At 43.1% G+C, this 21,216-nt stretch overlaps 1 protein-coding gene across 5 annotated transcripts in view; it reads left to right on the top strand.

The window, feature by feature from the left end:
* Positions 1–6,512: 6,512 nt before the first annotated feature.
* TMEM131L (transmembrane 131 like) overlaps positions 6,513–21,216 on the top strand; it is a 170,537-nt gene continuing 155,833 nt past the window's right edge. Inside the window, exons 1-3 of one of the 5 annotated variants that reach the window (XM_050791996.1) lie at positions 6,513–6,723; positions 7,405–7,475; positions 14,707–14,750. In XM_050791996.1, coding sequence (XP_050647953.1) covers positions 6,600–6,723; positions 7,405–7,475; positions 14,707–14,750 — 239 coding nt within the window. In that variant the 5' untranslated portion in view covers positions 6,513–6,599. Of the gene's footprint in view, positions 6,724–7,037; positions 7,311–7,404; positions 7,476–14,706; positions 14,751–21,216 lie in introns of those variants that run through there. The other 4 variants (XM_050791997.1, XM_050791994.1, XM_050791995.1 and 1 more) reach the window with 4 other exon arrangements.

Raw genomic sequence — 21,216 nt, 5'->3', positions numbered from 1 at the left:
AGACCACCCTGGCCAACGTGGTGAAACCCCGTCTCTACTAAAAATGCAAAAATTATCCAGGCTTGGTGGTGGGTGCCTGGAATCCCAGCTACTTGGGAGACTAAGGTAGGAAAATCGCTTGAACCCGGGAGATGGAGGTTGCAGTGAGCCGAGATGGCACCATTGCACTCCAGCCTGGGTGACACAGTGAGACTCCGTCTCAAAAAAAAAAAAAAAAAAAAAGTAATAAGCACTGTTTCTCTGCAGATATCTAATCGGTACTTTTAGTACTTTGATTTATTTTGCTAATTTAATTGACATAAAATGTTTGTTTTTACTTGCACTTGTAAAATAAACTAAGTACTAGTTTGCTGTTTGTCTCATATGCACTTTCTGTTAACATCTTTGCGACTGGCTTTTGTGAATGATCATTGTTTGCATTCATTTTTGTTTTGATTGACCTTTTTTTTCTGTCACTTGGGAATGTTTCTGGCTGCAAGTAACAGAAAACTTGACTATAGTAAGAAAGGGTTACTTTTGCTTATAAAACAAGATGACTAAAAGCAGTCTACAATTCCATAATTCCACCAAGGATCCAGATGTTTCCTGCCTTTCCAATCCACCATCCTCAGCATGTAACTTTCTTCATCAGCCTTGCCTGATGGCTGACAAACCTCTGGGCATCACATCTGTGTTCCAGCAGGAAGAAGGACACAGAGCAAAAGGCTTGTGTTAGTCTATTCCTTTTCATCAAGAAAACAACAGCTTTCCTTGGATCCAACCCAGCAGAAGTCTACTTATATTTCATTGACCAGAACTAGGCCACGTAGCCATGCCAAGGTGCAAGGGAGGCTGGGAAGGTGACTGTTTTCTTTTCATTCATCTATCATTCATTCAATCATATTTAAATATTTGGCAGGACCACACCCAAGGCATTGTATATAAACCACATTCTAGCTTTCTTAAAAAAATTTTTCTGAGGGCTCTGTTCTGTTCCATTGGTCTGTATCTCTGTTTTGGTACCAGTACCATCTCAGAAATAATACCACACATCTACAACCATCTGATCTTTGACAAACCTGACAAAAACAAGAAGTGGGGAAAGGATTCCCTATTTAATAAATGGTGCTGGGGAAACTGGCTAGCCATATGTAGAAAGTTGAAACTAGATCTCTTCCTTACACCTTATACAAAAATTAATTCAAGATGGATTAAAGACTTAAATGTTAGACCTAAAACCTTAAAAACCCTAGAAGAAAACCTAGGCAATACCATTCAGGCCATAGGCATGGGCAAGGACTTTGTGACTAAAACATCAAAAGCAACAGCAACAAAAGCCAAAATTGACAAATGGGGTCTAATTAAACTAAAGAGCTTCTGCACAGCAAAAGAAACTACCATCGGAGTGAACAGGCAACCAACAGAATGGGAGAAAATTTTTACAATCTACCCATCTGACAAAGGGCTAATATCCAGAATCTACAAAGAACTTAAACAAATTTATAAGAAAACATCAAACAACCCCATCAAAAAGTGGGTGAAGGATATGAACAGACACTTCTCAAAAGAAGACATTTATGCAGCCAACAGACACATGAAAAAATGCTCATCATCACTCGCCATCAGAGAAATGCAAATCAAAACCACAATGAGATACCATCTCATACCAGTTAGAATGGCGATCATTCAAAAGTCAGGAAACAACAGGTGCTGGAGAGGATGTGGAGAAATAGGAACACTTTTACACAGTTGGTGGGGCTGTAAACTAGTTCAACCACTGTGGAAAAGAGTGTGGCGATTCCTCAAGGATCTAGAACTAGAAATACCATTTGACTCAGTCATCCCACTACTGGGTATATACCCAAAGGATTATAAATCATGCTGCTATAAAGACACGTGCACACATATGTTTATTGCGGCACTATTCACAATAGCAAAGACTTAGAACCAACCCAAACGTCCACCAATGACAGACTGGATTAAGAAAATGTGGCACATATACACCATGGAATACTATGCAGCCATAAAAAAGGATGAGTTCATGTCCTTTGTAGGGACATGGATGAAGTTGGAAACCATCATTCTGAGCAAACTATCACAGGACAGAAAACCAAACACCACATGTTCTCACTCATAGGTGGGAATTGAACAATGAGAACACTTGGACACAGGAAGGGGAACATCACACACCGAGGCCCGTTGTGGGGTGGGGGGAGGGGGGAGGGATAGCATTAGGAGATATACCTAATGTAAATGATGAGTTAATGGGTGCAGCACACCAACGTGGCACATATATACATATGTAACAAACCTGCATGTTGTGCTCATGTACCCTAGAACTTAAAGTACAATAAAATAAAAATTAAAATAAATTTTTGTCTTTCATTTTCAAACTTTAAAGTTTTTTCAAACTTTCAAACTTTTTTTGAAAAGTTACAGTTCTAATTTAATCAATTTATTTTTAAATTACAGTAAAACTCTTTATTTTACAGTTTTATGAGTATTTTTAAAAATAGAGAATAATAAACTGTGAATACTGCTGCTACTCACCCAAAATTACATTACAGTCCCATAACAGAAAAGGTCAATTGTTCAACACAACAGAGTTTGAGAAAGGAGAGAATCCTTATCCTTATCTAATGCATTTAATTGAAGCTTTATAAGATGAGCTGGAATAAAGTTACAGTAAAAAGGGTCCTCTAGAGGTTGGGTGCAGTGGTTCACACCTGTAATCCCATCACTTTGGGAGGCCAAGGCAGGATTGCTTAAGCCTAGGAATTCAAGACCAGATCCTATCTCAAAAAGAAAAGAAAAATAAATAAGTAAATAAATAAATAAAAATCAGTAGAGATTTGGTCATTTATAGGTCTTTTTTAAAAACAAAACCATTTTATCTTATATGAATCTAACTTAATATTGATATACTCCACTAAAGACATCACCTTAATGCCTCCTCCACACTTCAGTCATGTGTATACAATTTTCCTTTCTTTTGTTTTTTTCTTTTTTGGAGACAGGGTCTCACTCAGTCACCCAGGCTGGAGTACAGTGGTGCAATCTTGGCTCACTGCAGCCTGAACTCCTGGGCTTAAGCAATCCTCCCACCTCAGCCTCCTGAGTAGCTGGGACTACAGATGTGTGCTATCATGCTCGGCTAACTTTAAAAAAAAATTTGGGCCAGGCGTGGTGGCTCACGTCTGTAATCTCAGCACTTTGGGAGGCTGAGGCGGGTGGTTCACAAGGTCAGGAGTTCAAGACCAGCCTGACCAACACGGTGAAACCTCATCTCTACTAAAAATACAAAAAAAAAAAAAAAAAAAAAAAAAAAGCCAGGCGAGATGGCGGACACCTGTAATTCCAGCTACTCAGGAGGCTGAGGCAGGAGAAATGCCTGAACCCGGGAAGCAGAGGTTGCAGTGAGCTGAGCTCACGACACTGCACTCCAATCTGGGTGACAGAGTGAGACTCCATCTCAAACAAACAAACAAACAAACAAATTTATAGAGACAAAGTCTCACTATGTTGCCCAGGCTGGTCTTGAACTCGTGGGCTCAAGCGATCCTCCTACCTTGGCCTCCCAAAATATTGGAATTACAGGCGTGAGCCACCTTGCCTGGCCTATAATTTTCATATTGATTCAATTTGTGTTTACATTAATTTTTTTTTTCAATTAACATTATTTCATATATACTTCTCCATTACTCTGCCACTAAAAGCATCTCTGGCTGGACAGAGTGGCTTGCACTTGTAATTCCAGCACTTTGGGAGGCCAAGGTGGGTATATTGTTTGAGCCCAGGAGTTCAAGACCAGCCTGGGCAACATGATGAAATCTTGTCTCTACAAAAATACAAAAATCAGCCAGGTGTGGTGGCCTGCACCTGTGGTCCCAGCTGCTTGGGAGGCTGAGGCGGGAGTATTGTTTGAGCCAAGGAAGCAGAAGTTGCTGTGAGCCAGGATTGGGCTACTGCCTTTCAGCCTGGGTGAAAGAGTGAGATCAGGGTAGTAATGAAGAAAAAGGCTAGGTATGGGAAATAGTATGGAGGAGGGCACCATAGGACTAATTCATAGATTTAAAGGGTGTAAAGGAAAGATGAATTAAATATGACTCCTTCGCTTTTTAAAGAAAATTATTATTAGTTTTTAGATCGAGGTATTTCCCATACCTAGCCTTTTTCATCATTACCCTTGTCTCAGAAAAATTTATAAATAAAAATTTTAAAAGGAGCTCTATAACTTGGATTTTAAAATTCTCTATGGGCTTTGGTTTCTTCTGTAAAATGAGGCAGTTGGGCTATTAAATGATTTCTAAAAAATTTCCAGCTCTAATATTCTGTGACAATATCTAGGACTGACAAGGGGAATAATGGAAATATAGCACAAATGACACAGGAGTCTTCTTTGAAGAACAAGGTTACTCCAAAACATGGATGCTGCTTGATGGGCCATAACTTTCCTGTTGTCCATGAGTCAGCATGAAAAATAACTCCAGAGGAGGCTAAGTAGGTCAGATTTATCTAAGAAGACAGCTGTGTAATCCCGTATCCCTCTCCAACCCCATGGCACTGCAGATACATGCTTCTGGCTCTGTGAACAACAGTCAAATAGCATTACCCATTTTGTAAAGTCCACAAGACCACAACTTGAAAAATTAAGCTGGCCTTACAAAGTTTCAGAAAAAGCTACAGCAGTATTTACATATGGTCCATCTCAATGTTACTCTATCTTTTAAGTCATTTCTATTGATGCTGTGATACTCGTTAGTGTGGGAAAGACTTTACTAGTAAAAGAGTAATTTAAATGTTAGCAAAAAACTTTTGTATCACAACTTTAAATCTGTTTAATAAAACCAGTTAGGCTGTCAATGTTTGCTTGCTTTCCTTTACATGTATTATAGTCATACGAGGACTTAAAATTACATTCTGTAAATAAATAGGCCCATGAGAATACTTCCATTTAGAAATAAACTTTGAAGGTGCAGTTACTGCTTAAGTGGGCTGTGCAAATATTCCTGTCACTGGAGTTCCCTTTAACTCCGTGGGGGACCTTCAGAATCCAAGGGGCAAATATAAACTTGGAGAAGTGAAGAGAAAAAAAGGGCACATTGAGATGGCACTGGAGATCCTTGCTAAATAAAGGAAGATGTTGTCAAGGAATACAGAAAAAAGTATGGAACAGAGACTACTGGAGGTATTCAAGTTGGAAAATGCAAAGTGTCCCCCCCCTCTTTTTTTTTTCACATCAACAACTTATATTTATGCTAATCTACTTACATGTTAAGTCTGGCCAAGCAATTAGACTATTTAGCCTTGTTTGGAGTTAAATGCAGACAGTGTGAGACTGTGTTCACAGTACTGTATTATGTCTTTAGTTGTCCTTCTCAGGATTGTGTCTGCTATGCAAGCACTGGCTTTCTATAGTCTGGCCTGTAAAGCACCAGAAGCAGTTAAACAGAGGATCAATGTAAACAGGTGTGTCCCATCACTTCCCCTCTTCATACTATATTGTTCATATTCTCTGAATTTCATACAAGCTACAGTGAAAGCAGTAAGTTAACTTTAAAAAATCATAAGATTGCCCATACTTCTAGGTTATGCAAATTGATTTCTGAATAAGCCCTTGTTTGTGACTTCGTTGGTAAAGGCAGGATGTTAACTTAAAGAGATGCCAGATTTTGGACTTGTTAGTTATAGACATCGAAACCTGGAACTAGGAAATACATTTTCACGTATTACTTCCATTATCCTACTAATGATAGAAACAGGCAACTGGCCACATCCTCGACCCCAACCTTATTTCAGGAGAGGCTGGCTGAATTTTGCAATATAATTTCAAAAGGGAGTATTTGCAGGGTCTTCGAAGCTATAAATCCCCTAGGAAGTCTTCCCCACCTGTCAGGACCTGGACAGTGTCCACAGAGGGTGCCGGGCGCACTACCGCCACGCGGCGCTGAGGTCAGCCTCTCGGGTTTTGGGAGAGCTCTTTTTATTCTAAATTACAGACTTCGCAGCCACCGGATATCCTCGCTGCATAACTGGCAGTGGCCATGTGGCTGCACTCGCGTTTCCTGACAACCACTGCATTATTTCCACTAATATCCTATGTCCAAGGCCTCTCGCTTGGCGACTCCTAGTTCCCACCTCCACCGCCACCTCTTCCCTCGGGGGTAATCTCTCGACCGTGGTCCGAGCGCCTCAACAAAGCGGCAACCACCCAAAAGTTCATGAAAATGCACTTGGCAAAAGTGGGCCGCTAGTCCCCGCGGACAGTTCTAAGCGACACCGTCCGAGCCGAGGAAAGCGCCCGGGCCCCGCAGAGTGCGCGCTGCGGGGCGGGCCCGCGGCCATGTGCTCCGCGCCGGGGCGGGGCGCCCGCGGCCGCCGCGTTCGCATTGTCCACTTTCCCCCGCACCCCGCCGCGTTCCGTCCCTCCCTATCTGCGGCGCACACGCGCTCAGACCAAGCGGCGCGCCCGGGGCTGGAGCTGCAGCAGCTGCGGCGGCGGCGGGGGCGGCACGGGGCGGGGCGGGGCGGCACGGGGGCGGGCCCGGGGCGAGGCAGCTGGGGCGCCAGCGAGCTAGTGGCGAGTGCGGCGAGCACCGGAGAGGAGCGCGAGCACCAGCATGGCGGGGCTCCGACGCCCGCAGCCCGGCTGCTACTGCCGCACCGCCGCGACCGTGAACCTCCTGCTGGGCGTCTTCCAGGTCCTGCTGCCCTGCTGTCGTCCGGGAGGGGCTCAGGGACAAGGTCAGCCTTGCGCCGCTGGGCTCGCTCTGCCTCTCCACCCCGCCCCCGCTCTTTCTTTTAGGGAACTGCTGAAATCTATAAGAGGGCGAAGGGAGGAAAGGGAAAGGGGCAGGAGAAGGAAGGAAAGCTGTTGCAATTCTCCGCTGATAACATTTTCTGACCACAGCGTCCCCTCCCGCGCCCCTCTGCCCCGTACAGCTGGAGAGCGGGGCAGTCGCGGGGCTTGGGGACCGCTAGCCGCTCTCGCCCTGGAGCCTTTGTGCGCGGGCCCCTGCGCCCGGGGCGCAGCCCCCGCTTTGTGTGGCGCGCGCGGGTGCCCCGCCGCGGCCCGGCTTCCTGCAGCTTTGTTTCCCCGAGCCTGGCCGCCCAGGGTCCATACTCCAGATGCTCGGGCTGCGGAGCCTGGAGTGTCCCGTGGGGTGTATTCAATCCCACTTCGTCCCCCTCCAGCATGAGCACCCCGAGCCTGCACGCTGTCGCCTTCGCGTCCGAGGGGCCACCGGCTCACACCCCGCCCATTGTGTTTTTATCCTTGGCTCGCCCCTCAGATGGCCTCTGTTCCTGGGAGGAAAAAGAGACGTGTTTTGGTGAGGCGGGTGGCACGGAGGGACGGTAGGGGAAACAGGAAGCGTTTCTTCAGCGTGCATTAAAAACATGCTGTATTTTTTGGTGTTCCTGCAGCGATTGAGCCCTTGCCGAACGTGGTGGAGCTGTGGCAGGCAGAAGAAGGGGAACTCCTGCTGCCCACTCAGGTGAGGACGACCAGGTGACAGGGCGGCTGTGGGTGTGCAAGGGAGGAGAGGCGGGGAGGCCGCTGGTCCTCCCCAACCCCTGTCCAAGAGGCACAGGCGCTCGGGCCACTTTGCAAGGCAAATAAACGTTAGGGGCCGAGCCTGAACACCTGGCAACGGTGGCCTTCCCAGCTCCTCCCACGCCATGTGACAGGGCGTGAGTCAGGCTGGCCCCAAGTTCAGAAGGTGGGAACCCAGGCCACCTCAGCAGGGACGCGGCCAGCGGTCTGCTCGGCCGTGGGTGTCCTGGGTGCACACTGTTCCCTAAGTGAGCTGGTGCTGTGTGGATGGCAAGTGGCTAAGAGGTTGAGGACAACAGGAGTATTGATTTCATAAATGTTAGAGTGGTATTTGCCATTAGCGTTAAGTAGTTTTGGGATGAAGATGTGACTTTAAAGGATTGTCATCTTGGATTTTCTCCAAGTGCCCTTAATTCCTGTTAAAATACACCCACTTAAGAACTTGAATTTCAAGTTTTTTTCTCTGTATGATGATATGATGATTGCATGTAGAAAAATAATTACATTTTATTGGGAATCTGTAGCATCATAGAGGGTTTATTGCTGCAACAGATACAGTACTGCAAAGCTTTTGTCTTTTAACTTTTACAAGAAATTCCCATTGACTGTGAAGTGTGCACATTGAAATATAATATTGTTGACTGCCTTTCACCAGTAACAGTAGTGATCCAAAATGCATTGTTTGGGTGGGAGTGGCTTCAATTATAAGGGAATATTCAGCTTGTGTGCAGTACTTTTTAAGATGTTCATTACTTCCCACGTTGGTGGCAGCACTTAATTCTGTGTTGCGTCTTGTGGCTGTTTAGGGAAACAGGATGTCTAGCTATAACTTTACTGGAGAGGCTGTCCAGTTTTACATTTCAGTTTTCTCGAGACCTCCTATGTGAAACATTCAGAGTGCTGGTTTTGAGATATTTGGAATATTCATTTTGATTAGGGCCAATGAATAACAGCTTCAAGGCTGAGAGGTGATTTTAGAGGAGAATTTTCCTGGATCCTCCTTGAAGACCAGCAGCCTGAATGAGACAGGTCTTTTGAGAAAAGGCCCCATCAGGATGAGGAGCAGATAGGTTCTCCTTCTCCTAAAAATTTATTCTCAAATGGATTTTTTCCCCCGATTTTAAATAATATACATATGTGTTTTGTTTGGAAGATACAGAAAGATAAAAATAACAGTAGAAATCCATCGTATTAAATGCGAGAACCACATTTAACTGGATGTATTTATTTAAAAACTAATTATGTTTGTGTATATCAGAGTTGTTCAACAGTGGCACTGGTAACATTTTGGGCTAGAGAGTTCTTTGTTGTGGGGGCTGTCCTGTGCACTGTGAGATGCTGAACAGTTAGCATCCCTTGCTTCTGCCCACTAGACGCCAGTGGCACTCACTGCTGCTTCCCCCTCTCCCCCACCCCCTCCTGATTTTGACAACTAAAAATGTTTCCAGACATTGCTAGATGTCCCTGGGGAACAAAATTGCCCTGGTTGAGAAGCACTGGTGTATATCTATGTATATGTATTCACGTTTTTGCTCAATTGTAGTTTCTACCTCTTACTTGCTAGTGTTGGAAGCCAACCCAGACTAAAAGGAAAGTAAATTATAGATGATTGAGTCTAGTATTATAGACTCTCATTTGTTAGAGCGTTAGTTGAAGATTTAGTAGGTGTGCTCAGAGATGGAAATGTCAAGGCTTATGATATGATTATTTATAGGCTCAAAAGTTATTTTATACAATTCTTTCTTTCTTTTTTTTTTTTTTTGAGACTGAGACTCCCTCTGTTGCCTAGGCTGGAGTGCAGTGGCGTGATCTCGGCTCACTGCAAGCTCTGCCTCCCTGGTTCATGCCATTCTCCTGTCTCAGCCTCCTGAGTAGCTGGGACTATGGGCGCCCACCACCACGCCTGGCTAATTTTTTTATTTTTAGTAGAGACGGGGTTTCACCGTGTTAGCCAGGATGGTCTTGATCTCCTGACCTCGTGATCTGCCTGCCTTGACCTCCCAAAGTGCTGGGATTACAGGCGTGAGCCACTATGCCTGGCCTATTTTATACAGTTCTTAATTTCTGGTTTGTTTATATGTATAATACAATTTGTTTTGATAATAGATGTCAGAATTCAGAAACTGGGATATTCACTATAGAGGGATTTATAGCTAAGCTGTTTTAATCAAAGCTATAATGAAAGTGAAACTGGTATTCAAAATAATTTTCTAAATACTTCATCCGTGTCTCTATGTAATCCTTTTAGAAGCTATCTTGCCCTGCTTATACCTGGGCCAAGGGTAAGGGAGATACACACACACACACACACACACACGTGTGTGTATATATATATGTATCTCATAAGCTGCAGAGAGTTTTGAAGAAAGTTATTTTAAATGAATTATTTTCAAAGTATTTTGAATTTTTTCAGCAAAAATTCCCTCATATGTGTCAAATGGAGTCTGTTGAAAATAATATTTATAGGTGTTATTTAAATTTGAGGGTTTTCTGCTTAATTAACCAGTACATTGGGTTTCTTTCATGCAGGAAGACTGAAAGATGGCTTCAGAGGCTAAGATTTGTCAGTAGTAGATGCAATAGGAACTTTAGAGGATGTGGCATTAAATAAAATACTGGCCATCCGGTAGCTCACGCCTGTAATCCCAGCATTTTGGAAGGCTGAGAGGGGTGGATCACCTGAGGTCAGGAGTTTGAGACCAGCCTGACCAACATGGAGAAACCCCATCTCTACTAAAAATGCAAAATTAGCTGGGCATGGTGGTGCATGCCTGTAATCCCAGCTACTCAGGAGGCTGAGGCAGGAGAATCCCTTGAACCTGGGAGGCGGAGATTACAGTGAGCTGTGAATCGCGCCATTGCACTCCAGCCTGGACAACAAGAGCGAAACTCCGTCTCAAAAAACAAACAAACAAACAAAGAAAACACACTAACATATTTGCCAACACTGTTTGTATAGTTATTTATTTTGGACATGTCTCCTGTTGATTAGCTCATTTGTTTTTTGTTTTTTTTTTTTAAATGATGGGTCTCTAAGTGATCAAGAACTTACTAACTTATTAGTAAAACCAAATACGACAACTGAATTGTTGTAAACTGTCAACCTCTGGCTAGGTCTCCCGGGTTTGAATCTCAGCCCTATCCCTTTTTAGCTCCATAAATTCACCTGTTTATCCTGTTTTCTTATCTGCAAAGTCTGGGGAATGATGGTGCTGGTTTCAGAAGACTTTGAGAAGATTAAGTGCCTGGAACTTAGCGCCTACTGTAGGTTACCTGTTATTTTAGTGGTCCCTGAGCTGACTGGTAGATTTGGTCACTGGAGGGCGTGAACAGCTTTCTTGTTTTGAAAGGTCTGAATAGTATTGATAACTCAGCCCTATTGTGTGCTCTGTGATTGTAAAGTTTTATTAATCTTATCTTTTTGTTATATACTCTCATGTCATAAAATCATTTGGTGTAGGAACATACAAACTGTATATCCATGGTGATCATGAGAGGAAGGAGGAAAAATATATGTGATTTTATTCTTACATTTACAGAAATTTTCCTCTGCTCTCACTATACTTCAGCACACTGAATGAGAAGTGGTGATGGTGTGGAAACCAAACAGGTGTTTCATTAGCTTATTTTCAAGAAGTAATTGGGTGTATGCAGGATACGGCTTCGTGTACCTTTTTACTTTGCCTTCAAAGTCAGAAACTGCGATTCCTTGTGATCCACGCATAGGTGATGTCCACCTGACCTGCTGTGCCCTGCAGGGCCTTCTGTGTCAGTCCTCTGGGACGCCCACTCCAGCCCGACCCTTGGCCAAGCATGTCCAACACGTATCTGTTGAATTAATGAATGCAACAGCCCCGTTGTTCATTCAGGGCCTGTCCTTCTGGACTCCTGCCCTGCAGTGGCATTGTCATCGTTTCTCCCTCTTTGAGTTTCCTGTAGTGTCTTTGTTTTTTTTGTTTGTTTGTTTTCTTTTTTCTTTTGAGACCGAGTGTTGCTCTTGTCGCCCAGGCTGGAGGGCAATGGCGCGATCTCAGCTCACTGCAACCTCTGCCTCCTGGGTTCTAGTGATTCTCCTGTCTGAGCCTCCTGAGTAGCTGGGATTACAGGCATGCGCCACCACGCCCGGCTAATTTTTGTATTTTTAGTAGAGACTGGGTTTCACCATGTTGGTCAGGCTGATCTTGAACTCCTGACCTTGTGATCTGCCTGCCTCAGCCTCCCAGAGGGCTGGGATTACAGGTGTGAGTCACCGCGCCCGGCCCGTGTCTTTGTTTTTCTCCTTTATCTTGTGCGTGCCTTGTTGCCTTAACTGAGTTCTCCTTTGAGGGTCTGGCCTGCTAAGGGTTGGTGCCCTGCTGCGGCCACAGTGTCCTGCATACAGTAGACATTTAGTACTGCCCATGAAGTCATCCTGGTGGAGGAGAGGCAGTTGTCAGTGTCTTGCCTAGTTCCCCTATTTATGAGGTTGGCTAAGTCTGCTGGTAACAGGTGAAATGCCTTAAATGTTGATTTCCTAGTATTGTTTGACAATCACATTTTAAAAAATCAGCTCTAGCTGCAAGAAGAGCAGTCTAGAATCTGTTCTTTCAATCCATTGAGACTTCTTTGAGAAGAGAAGCCTCGCTCCTGGTGCCCCATGGTTAGCAGGTTTGGGAACCAGGGACAGGTGCTGAGTAGGAGCAGCTGTTACCTAATACAGAATCATGTTGGTGCTGGGCAGTGCTGGGCAGGCTTGGTGCTCCACTGCCCTTATTTGTTCATTTAGCAAAGATGGACCTTTAGGGCGGGCCCATTAGGTCCCCAGAGATACACTGATGAATAAGAAAGAATCTGCTTTTAAAATTGTCAAGTTGATTTTCCTGCATCTTAAGTCAGAGGGTGTAGATAACGGAAATTGGTAGAAAGTGAAACAGGAAATGATACACTGAGATTCTGAGTTTTTGTTATCACAGGTACTGTGTTCTGTAACAGCATCTTGCTCCAGTGACTCATTGACCAGTATTTGGTAATCTTTTTGTCATAGAGATTTATTTTTGGTTTAATCAACTTCTTTTTTTTTTTTTTTTTTTTTTTTTTTGAGACGGAGTCTCGCTCTGCCGCCCAGGCTGGAGTGCAGTGGCCGGATCTCAGCTCACTGCAAGCTCCGCCTCCCGGGTTTACGCCATTCTCCTGCCTCAGCCTCCCGAGTAGCTGGGACTACAGGCGCCCGCCACCTCGCCCGGCTAGTTTTTTGTATTTTTTTTTTTTTAGTAGAGACGGGGTTTCACCATGTTAGCCAGGATGGTCTCGATCTCCCGACCTCGTGATCCGCCCGTCTCGGCCTCCCAAAGTGCTAGGATTACAGGCTTGAGCCACCGCGCCTGGCCTGGTTTAATCAACTTCTATCAACATGAAAAAATAACAACATGGGTTGGGCACTGCTGGCATCATTTAAATTCTTTATGAGTATTAACTCATGAACACACTAAAGACTATGAAGTTTACAGATGAGGAAATTGAGGCACAGAGCAGCGAAATTACTTGGCTCAAGGTAATAAGAAAGTGACAGTGCTGGGATGTTAAACCAGTGAGTGTTTAACTACAGAGCCCAAGGTTTTAGCCATTACGTATGTTGTGTGAGTTTCAGTACCGTTTGACCAGAAAAACACTATTATGGTGGTAAAGTTTCTGTGTCTGAGGGAAAGCATGTCACATTCTATTTTGATTCAGAAAAAGTTGCTAAGTGAAGTTCCCATAATAGTCATATCCACATGCAGTTAAGAAACAGCTGGCTCATACTCAGCTCTGCAGATGTTTATTGAGCACGTACTGCAGGCCAAGCAGTGCGTGTCAGGGATGTTATTACAGTAGACAAAAAAGAAAAAACACCTGCCCTTGTGATGTTTGCATTCTAAATGGAAGCATAGAGATAGACAGTAAACAAGACAGAGAATAAATTTTAAGTAATTTAGTCAGTTCGAAGGTCATACATGTTATGTGGTGGCAATGTGGGGTGGTGATGTGAGTTGCAGTTTTAAGAGGTCAAAGTGTACCACTCTGAAAGGGCAGTATTTGAACCAATCTTTGAAAGTGGTGAGAGAGAGCAGGCAGTGCAAAGGCCCTGAGGCACTTCCCAAGAGGCAGTGGGGGAATTACATGCTTTTGACCCTGCCCTTTGTGGTTGGCAAGATCAGACTGGTAATACCCTGGGACCACAGTCAAGTGCTGAAATATAGGAACTGAGAGAAGAGGCACCCTGCTTTGGAGAGGTCAGCTAAGGCTTAGGGACAAGGGAGGCCTTAGAGATCCGCAGCAGCAAGTGTGTGCCTGGGGCCTAGCCCAGAGCCTCGCCTGGTAGACAGTGAAGTTCATCGTTTTTGCTCAGACATTTTCAGTTGGAGCCCAGGGTGCCTGCTGCAGTGTGGTTGTAGGGGTAGGGCTGGGTGTGTCAGGGCCTGTGTGGGACAGTGCTGCATGCTGGTGAAGAGCTTGGTGTGCATCTGACCAGCTGGAGGAGCCATCGTAGGTTCTTGAGCAGGGACTGACGCAATGACATGGAGTGCTGGGTCCTTACTGTGTGATAAGGGTGATAAAGAGTGAGTGATAGGAGGAGACTGGTCTGTGCTGCACAGAGTGCGATGGTGCACAGGATGGTTGCAGGCAGCAGTCTGCAGGCAGAGGAGAAAGCTGCGTTTGTCTTTCTAATGCAGCCGGGCTACTGATGGTGTGGGCTGTTGTGTTGGAAGAAATGACAGGTAGGAACTGGGTTTCCTGTGAGTGGGTAGGTCTTTCTGGTAGGAGGTGAAGGGAGGAGAGCAGTGCAAGATGACTATAAGATTTGCCCAGGGGTGGCCGGGTACAGTGGCTCACGCCTGTAATCCCAGCACTTCAGGAGGCCGAGGCGAGTGGATCACAAGGTCAGGAGTTCGAGACCAGCCTGGCCAACATAGTGAAACCCTGTCTCTACTAAAAATACAAAAATTAGCCAGGTGTGGTGGCATGTGCCTATAGTCCCAGCTACTCCGGAGGCTGAGGCAGGAGAATTGCTTGAACCCGGGAGGCGGAGGTTGCAGTGAGCCAAGACTGCGCCATTGTATTCCAGCCTGGGCGACAGAGAGAGACTCTGTCTCAAAAAAAAAAAAAAAAAAAAAAAAAGAAAGAAGCAACGGTTAACACATGTTCTTTTTCAACAGGGTGATTCTGAAGAGGGTCTGGAGGAGCCTTCTCAAGAACAAAGGTAAGGAAAAAATGGGGCTGGAAACCTGCATGCTGAGTGTCCCTGCCTACTTTGGGTGCTCTCTGAAGTCTCAGTATATGTCTGTGTTTATGTGTTTGGTGTTAACCTGTAATACACCTTTCTCTTTGGCATTTGTCTTGCCTATACCCTCTAATAAATTAATACGACTTTGTTTTAAAATAAGGTTGTTTAGAAAGCTGTTAGAAATGGCCCCTCCTTCGCCACTCACCAATTTCACTTTTTCCATGATGTACTTGTGCCCTCCCTCTTGCTTATAAACATCTATTGAGTGCCAGGCACCATGCTGGGTGGTGAACATGAAACACAAACAAGACCTCTGTTTCGTGTAGTGGGCAAGTAGGTCTTTACTGTAGGTAAAATGATTATGCTTATGACAAGAGCTATCAATAATTAGTTTCCTGTGGTAGAGAATAATGAGGTGGATGGGGTGGTCAGGTGAGGCTCCTTTTAGGAGGTGACATTCCAGCTGAAGTCTGGAGGAAACAGGAGCAGCCACATAGCAGTGGGAACAGTACTTTGGTCAGAGGGAATGAAGGTGCAAAGGCCCTGAGGCTGACAGCCCTGCCAGCGATCCAGGAACTTGGAGAAGTCCAGTGTGGTTTGTAGGATGGTGAGATAAGGTGTGTAGGCCTTTAGAAGTCACAGTAAGGAATTTGGGTTTTATTTTTAAGTGTGGTATGAATTGTTAAAGAATTTTAAGCAGGGGACTAGCAAATCAAAAAACATGAATTATTATTATTATTTTTTTTGAGACAGTCTCACTCTGTCCCTCAGGCGGGAATACAGTGGTATGATCTCGGTTCACTGCAACCTCCGCCTCCTGGGTTTAAGCGATTCTCCTGCCTCAGCCTCCCAAGTAGCTAGGATTACAGGCACATGCCACCATGCCTGGCTAATTTTTGTATTTTTAGTAGAGACGGGGTTTCTCCATGCTGGCCAGGCTGGTCTCAAACTCCTGACCTCAAGTGATCTGCCCGCCTTGGCCTCCCATAGTGCTGGGATTACAGGCATGAGCTGGACCATGCACTGGACCCTGTGAATTCCATTTTTTAAGAGAATACCATGGGGCAGTCTTGGTCACTTGTCAAACTGGGTCCCTTGGAGCTACACGAAGACACTCTAAGTGGTGTATAAGTAGGAGGATAACTTACAAGGAATAGGCTTCCAGATCCCCAGGGTCTATGTATCTCCTAAAGCTGATCTGTCTGAGTTGTAAGTTACCATTTTCCCCCTTTGCTTTCACAATCTCATTTCTCCACTTTACAAAAGAAAGCTGTATCTTTCACCCAGCCCCAATCCTGCTGTTGGCTTCATTTTGGGCAAAGAGACAATTTGAAATATTGGTGTTTGTTAGGAAAAAGTGATCCACTCTGATTAGATGACAAATTCTTTAGTAACTTTGGTGGTTTTCAGATTGTTGCTTTTAGTAAAACTGAAGGAGGACCCGGTGAATTTGACAACTGATAGATCATTCAGGTTACTTTTAATGATGGCTTACTATGTGATTTTTAGATGAAACACTGAGGTAGTTTAGAGAATGTGGGGACAGTGCTGTAATGAAGGTATTTCCATACTCGTCTGTTTATGTCAACAAGCTTTTTCAGTACTTACATTAAAAAAAAAAAAGATTAAAAAAAGGATTAAGTTTATAAAAAACCTGTCTCATTCTAGTAGTAAGTAATGTTCACATGAAGCAGCTGGGGGGAGAACAGCTCTGTTCATCTCATTAAAGGATGCATTTTCAATAAGATTTTACTTTCTATGTTTAATTACCTATCAAAATTTGTAGAACTTGTTGCTTTGATCAATTGTATGCATTCGGCCCTCTGTATCTGTGACTTCTGCATTCGTGGATTCAACAAACTGGATCGAAAATACTCAGAAAAAAAACCCCGTATCTGTACTGAATATGTACAGACTTTTTCTTGTCATTATTCCTTAATACGGTATAAAAACTATTTACATAGTATTCACATTGTATTAGGTATACCTGGCCCTGTGAATTCCATTTTTAAGAGAATAGGTATTACTAGTAATCTAGAGATGACTTAAAGTATACAGGAGGATGTGCATAGATTATATGCAAATACTGTATACCATTTTATATCAGGGACTTGAGCATCTTCAGAATTTGACATTCTTGAGACGTCCTGGAACCAATCTCTCAGGGATCCGACTATACTAATACAAATTGTATTGATAACTTTTTTTTTTTTTTTTTTTTTTTGAAACAGAGTCTCACTCTGTCACCCAGGCTGGAATGCAGTGGTGTGATCTTGGCTCACTTCAACCTCCCCCTCCTGGGTTCAAGTGATTCTCCTGCCTCAGCTTCCTGAGTAGCTGGGATTGCAGATGCACACCATCACGCCTGGCTAATTTTTGTATTTTTAGTAGAGATGAGGTTTCACCATGTTGGCCAGGCTGGTCTTGAACTCCTAAGTTCAGGTGATACACCGGCGTCAGCTTCTTAGAGTGCTGGTATTACAGGCGTGAGCCACCATGCCTGGCCTGTATTGATGACTTAATTCAGAGGAAAAAAAATTAATATTTAGGCCTTATGGTCATAGGAAAAATTTTTTAAAAACCTGAAATTTCAATTTGTATTTATAGTCTTGTAGCAGAAGGCTTTGAACATAAATTCGTATTCAGTTAAAATTCCTTGGGTGACGTGGAATAGAAATGATTTCATGGAGGAAAAGGAACAATATAAGATATCCAGCCATGAAGTTTATTTTTGTATTTAAAAAAAAGCATAAAGATAGATATCATTTCAGTGGTATTTAGATTCCATTGAATATATTTTAAAAAGGGATTGTGAGTTTTATTAAAAATACCAGTATGTACAGTGTGGCAGAGATTACATTTTTACAGCTGGTAAATGCTCACAATTGTAAATGCGACACAACTTAAACATCCTTTTTGGGTGTATGGGAGCAAGAAAAGTTGAGGAATGTTGATATCAGGGTAGGGGGTTGGTAGTGGATGGAGGGAAATGGAACATTTTGAATATATTCTTGAGGTGGGACAGATCCTTTACTTGTTGAATTTGTTGTGGAGTGTGAGGGAAAGAGAAATCACGGAGAGAAAGCATCTAGATTTTGGCTTAAATGTCTGGAGAGATGGTGATGACTGTGCCGGGAAAGGATTTAGTGGGGAAGGAATCAGAAACTGTGTTCGGCTGCCTCCTAGGAATCTCAGACTTGATATGACACATCTACAGGGAGATGGCGGGTAGAGAGTTGATATCTCTCTGGAGCTTGGAGGCCAGGGCTGCAGACCCAGGTGTGGGTGTGTGCAGCCCATAGACAGCTGTGTTGCAAGTGCCTTTGTATTTGTTTTCTTTTGTAGATGCAGTTCTCTCCATTCTTATTATTTAGGACTAGTTTCTTTTTGCTAGTTTTTTCAAAAATCAAACTTTAGGGTATTCTTAGATTTCATCCTTATTGGTCTTTTCACACAGCATCAGATTATCAGAATGAAAGATGTGGGAATGAGGGAGAATAGGGTCCTTTTTGACGATGACATATAAAAAAATAAATTTGACATCATGCCTGTGTACTTGCAAGCATATATATGGATGTATGAATATATACATGTGTATAATCGATGTACTTATTTATTTATAAAAATGAATTAAAGTTTCAGAAAATAATACTCTTGTTGCCTGCAATGTATTCTATTTTCTATTGCATTTTGTTTTATCACCTACTGGCTTTATTTATTTTTTGGTAACAGCTTGATTGAGATGTTTTTCACATAGCATATAATTCACCCATTTAAAGTGCACAGTGGGTTTTCAGCATATTCAGAGTTGTATAACCATTACTACAATCAATTTTAGAAGAACATTTTGTCTTCTCAAAAGAAGTGCCTTACCCTTTAGCCATCAGCCTCCAATCTCCTGTCCCTGCCTGGATTCATTTTAAAACTCAATACATCATAGTTCATAGTCTGATCAACCTTGATTTAGATGTTTTATCTTCCTGATATTAAATATTCCAGTATTTTCTCTTTTACTTCTACTTTTTAAAAACTTGACTTGTAAGCCTCTTTGTTTCTTTTGGCTTTTCTTGGGTTGAGGTCTGTTCCTCATGTGTAAAGAACTGATCATGATGTGGGTGGGATGCTGCTTTTAAAAACCTTTGTGTCCATTTTTTGAAAATGCAGATTCTGGAGCTGTCTCCAAGAAGTAGCTCTGTAAGTGTAATGTTCTGTGATTGGTAAATTAGTCAGCTACGTACTTACTATTCATTTACCTTCTACCTTCTTAATTTTGTAACTTCCCCAAAACCCATCTAATTTCTTGCTACTTTGAAAAGAAAACTTTTGCTTCAGAGTAGATTTAAGTTTATAGAAAAATTACAAAGATAGTACAGACATGTCCTGTATACCCCTCACCCATTTAACCCTAATGTTAATATCTTATATTACTGTGGTACGTTTGTCACTGAGAAACCAACATTAGTATCTTACTATGAGCTAAACTTCACACTTTATTCACATTTTACTAGTTTTTCCCTAATGTCCTTTTTGGAGGCAAGTCATTAAGTGAAGTTGAGCTTCACCGACACAAATTATGTGAAATTCTGTATGGGAGATTTGTCAGTTCTCATTTATTTATATCTTGTGAGCTCATGGATATTTATACTTTGGGTTATAATCCAATATTAGATTTGCTCTGCTGTTTTAATGTCATTTATCCTTAATCTTATTTATGAAGTTATTAACATTTGTTTACACATTTTTCAAACTTTGTTGTGGTTTTAATTTTAATAACTACCCCATGATACCAGCTTAATGATGGTCAGGTGGACTTAAAGTCAATAGAAGCACCGTTTATCAATTCCACAGAATGAATGCATTGTCTCTTAAGAATCCATACAGAGGAGTCACTCCTAACTTGGGACTTGAGAAATACATTTGACTGTGAGGCAGTCTTAGCATGTTCCCCAAATGTAAAGGAAGCACTGATGTCTGTGACTGGACAGATAGAATCGAAGGTCTCTGTTTTACTGGCAAGACTGCCCAAGGTGGGGCTGGAATGGGACCAGTGTGAGTTCTGGGCAGGAGGCTTCCTAGAGCAGCTTGCCTGTTACCTCAAAGTCTGGGAAAGCTTTCAGGGTAATTGGCCTCATTGAAGATTTTGTTTATGTTTTCCTGCCTTCATCTTCTGTGGATGCTATGTAATTGTATTTGGTCGAAAGCCAGAAAAGCAATATTTGAAAAATGTTCTTCCCTCTTTCCTCTTTATCCCCATTTTTCCCTGGGTATTCTCAAATATCAACAGTAATCTGTTCCTTTGCTGAGAAAGAAAGATCGTTTTTGGGAATTCAGCGATGAGAGCAAAGGGGAACTGACTTCAGCTCTTACTAGAATTGAATGCTCTGGGAAGCATGTCTGGCTCTCTGTATATATCTCTGTCTGGTAAGCCTTTTTTAGAGTTGTATTTGAATAGCAAAAGTTTAAGCATTGACAACGTATGAGTAGTATATTACTTCAGGTTTTAAAAATGGTTATAAAAATCATAAATACTGTCTAGGTACAATGTCTATGAAAGGTTTTTTTTTTTTTTTTTGGTGGCTTTTTGTTTTTAAAATGTACTTTGATTAGTAGTAACAGCAGCAAAATGTGTTCTTCTGAAATAGTTTAATACCAGTGAAAGGTGGATCTTGGGAGCCAGAACCTGAAGAGAATCTCATTGTCCTGTGAGCAACATACCGGAAGATATAATTGCAGACAAGAACGACTTAATCTTTAGGGACACTCGCTTTTGGCAGTGAAGGATCTCAGACCCCCACAGGGAATGGAACTACTTCTCACTTTTCTTTGTTATTCAGAAATGGAAGTTCCAGGCTGGGTGTAATCCCAGGACTGTGGGAGGCCAAGGTGGGCGGATCACCTGACATCAGGAGACCAGCCTGGCCAAAATAGTGAAACCCGGTCTCTACTAAAAATGCAAAAATAAGCCAGGCGTGGAGGCTTGAGCCTGTAGTCCCAGCTACTCGGGAGGCTGAGGCAGGAGAAGTGCTTGAACTCAGGAGGTGGAGGTTGCAGTGAGCTGAGATCGCGCCACTGCACTCCAGCCTGGATGACAGAGCAAGACTCTGCCTAAAAAAAAGAAAGAAAAAAGACATGGGAAGTTCCTTTCCTGTTGATAGGATCTCATACTTTTTAACCTGAAGTATCTCCCCAGGGTTCCACTGGGGACCTTCCTATTTTCCCACCCTGTCATGTCCCTAGGTGACCTGGCCTGTGCCGTTGGTTTTAAAAAAAATTTAAAAAAAATTTTTATGGCTACATAGCAGTGTATATATTTGTTGCTCTGTTGGCTTTTTACATACTCTGTATAGAAGGAAGTTGAACGTGGATCGAACCTTCTCCCCAGAGTTCTCCTTTAGCTTGCAGGTGCCACAAAATTACTGTGTCCTGAACTGAGCTCCTGGGC

This window comes from Macaca thibetana, chromosome 5, assembly GCF_024542745.1.
Source record: "Macaca thibetana thibetana isolate TM-01 chromosome 5, ASM2454274v1, whole genome shotgun sequence".
NCBI classification, from domain to species: domain Eukaryota; kingdom Metazoa; phylum Chordata; class Mammalia; order Primates; family Cercopithecidae; genus Macaca; species Macaca thibetana.
The sequence above is the reverse complement of the archived record's forward strand: the minus strand, read 5'-3'. Positions and strand labels throughout refer to the sequence as shown.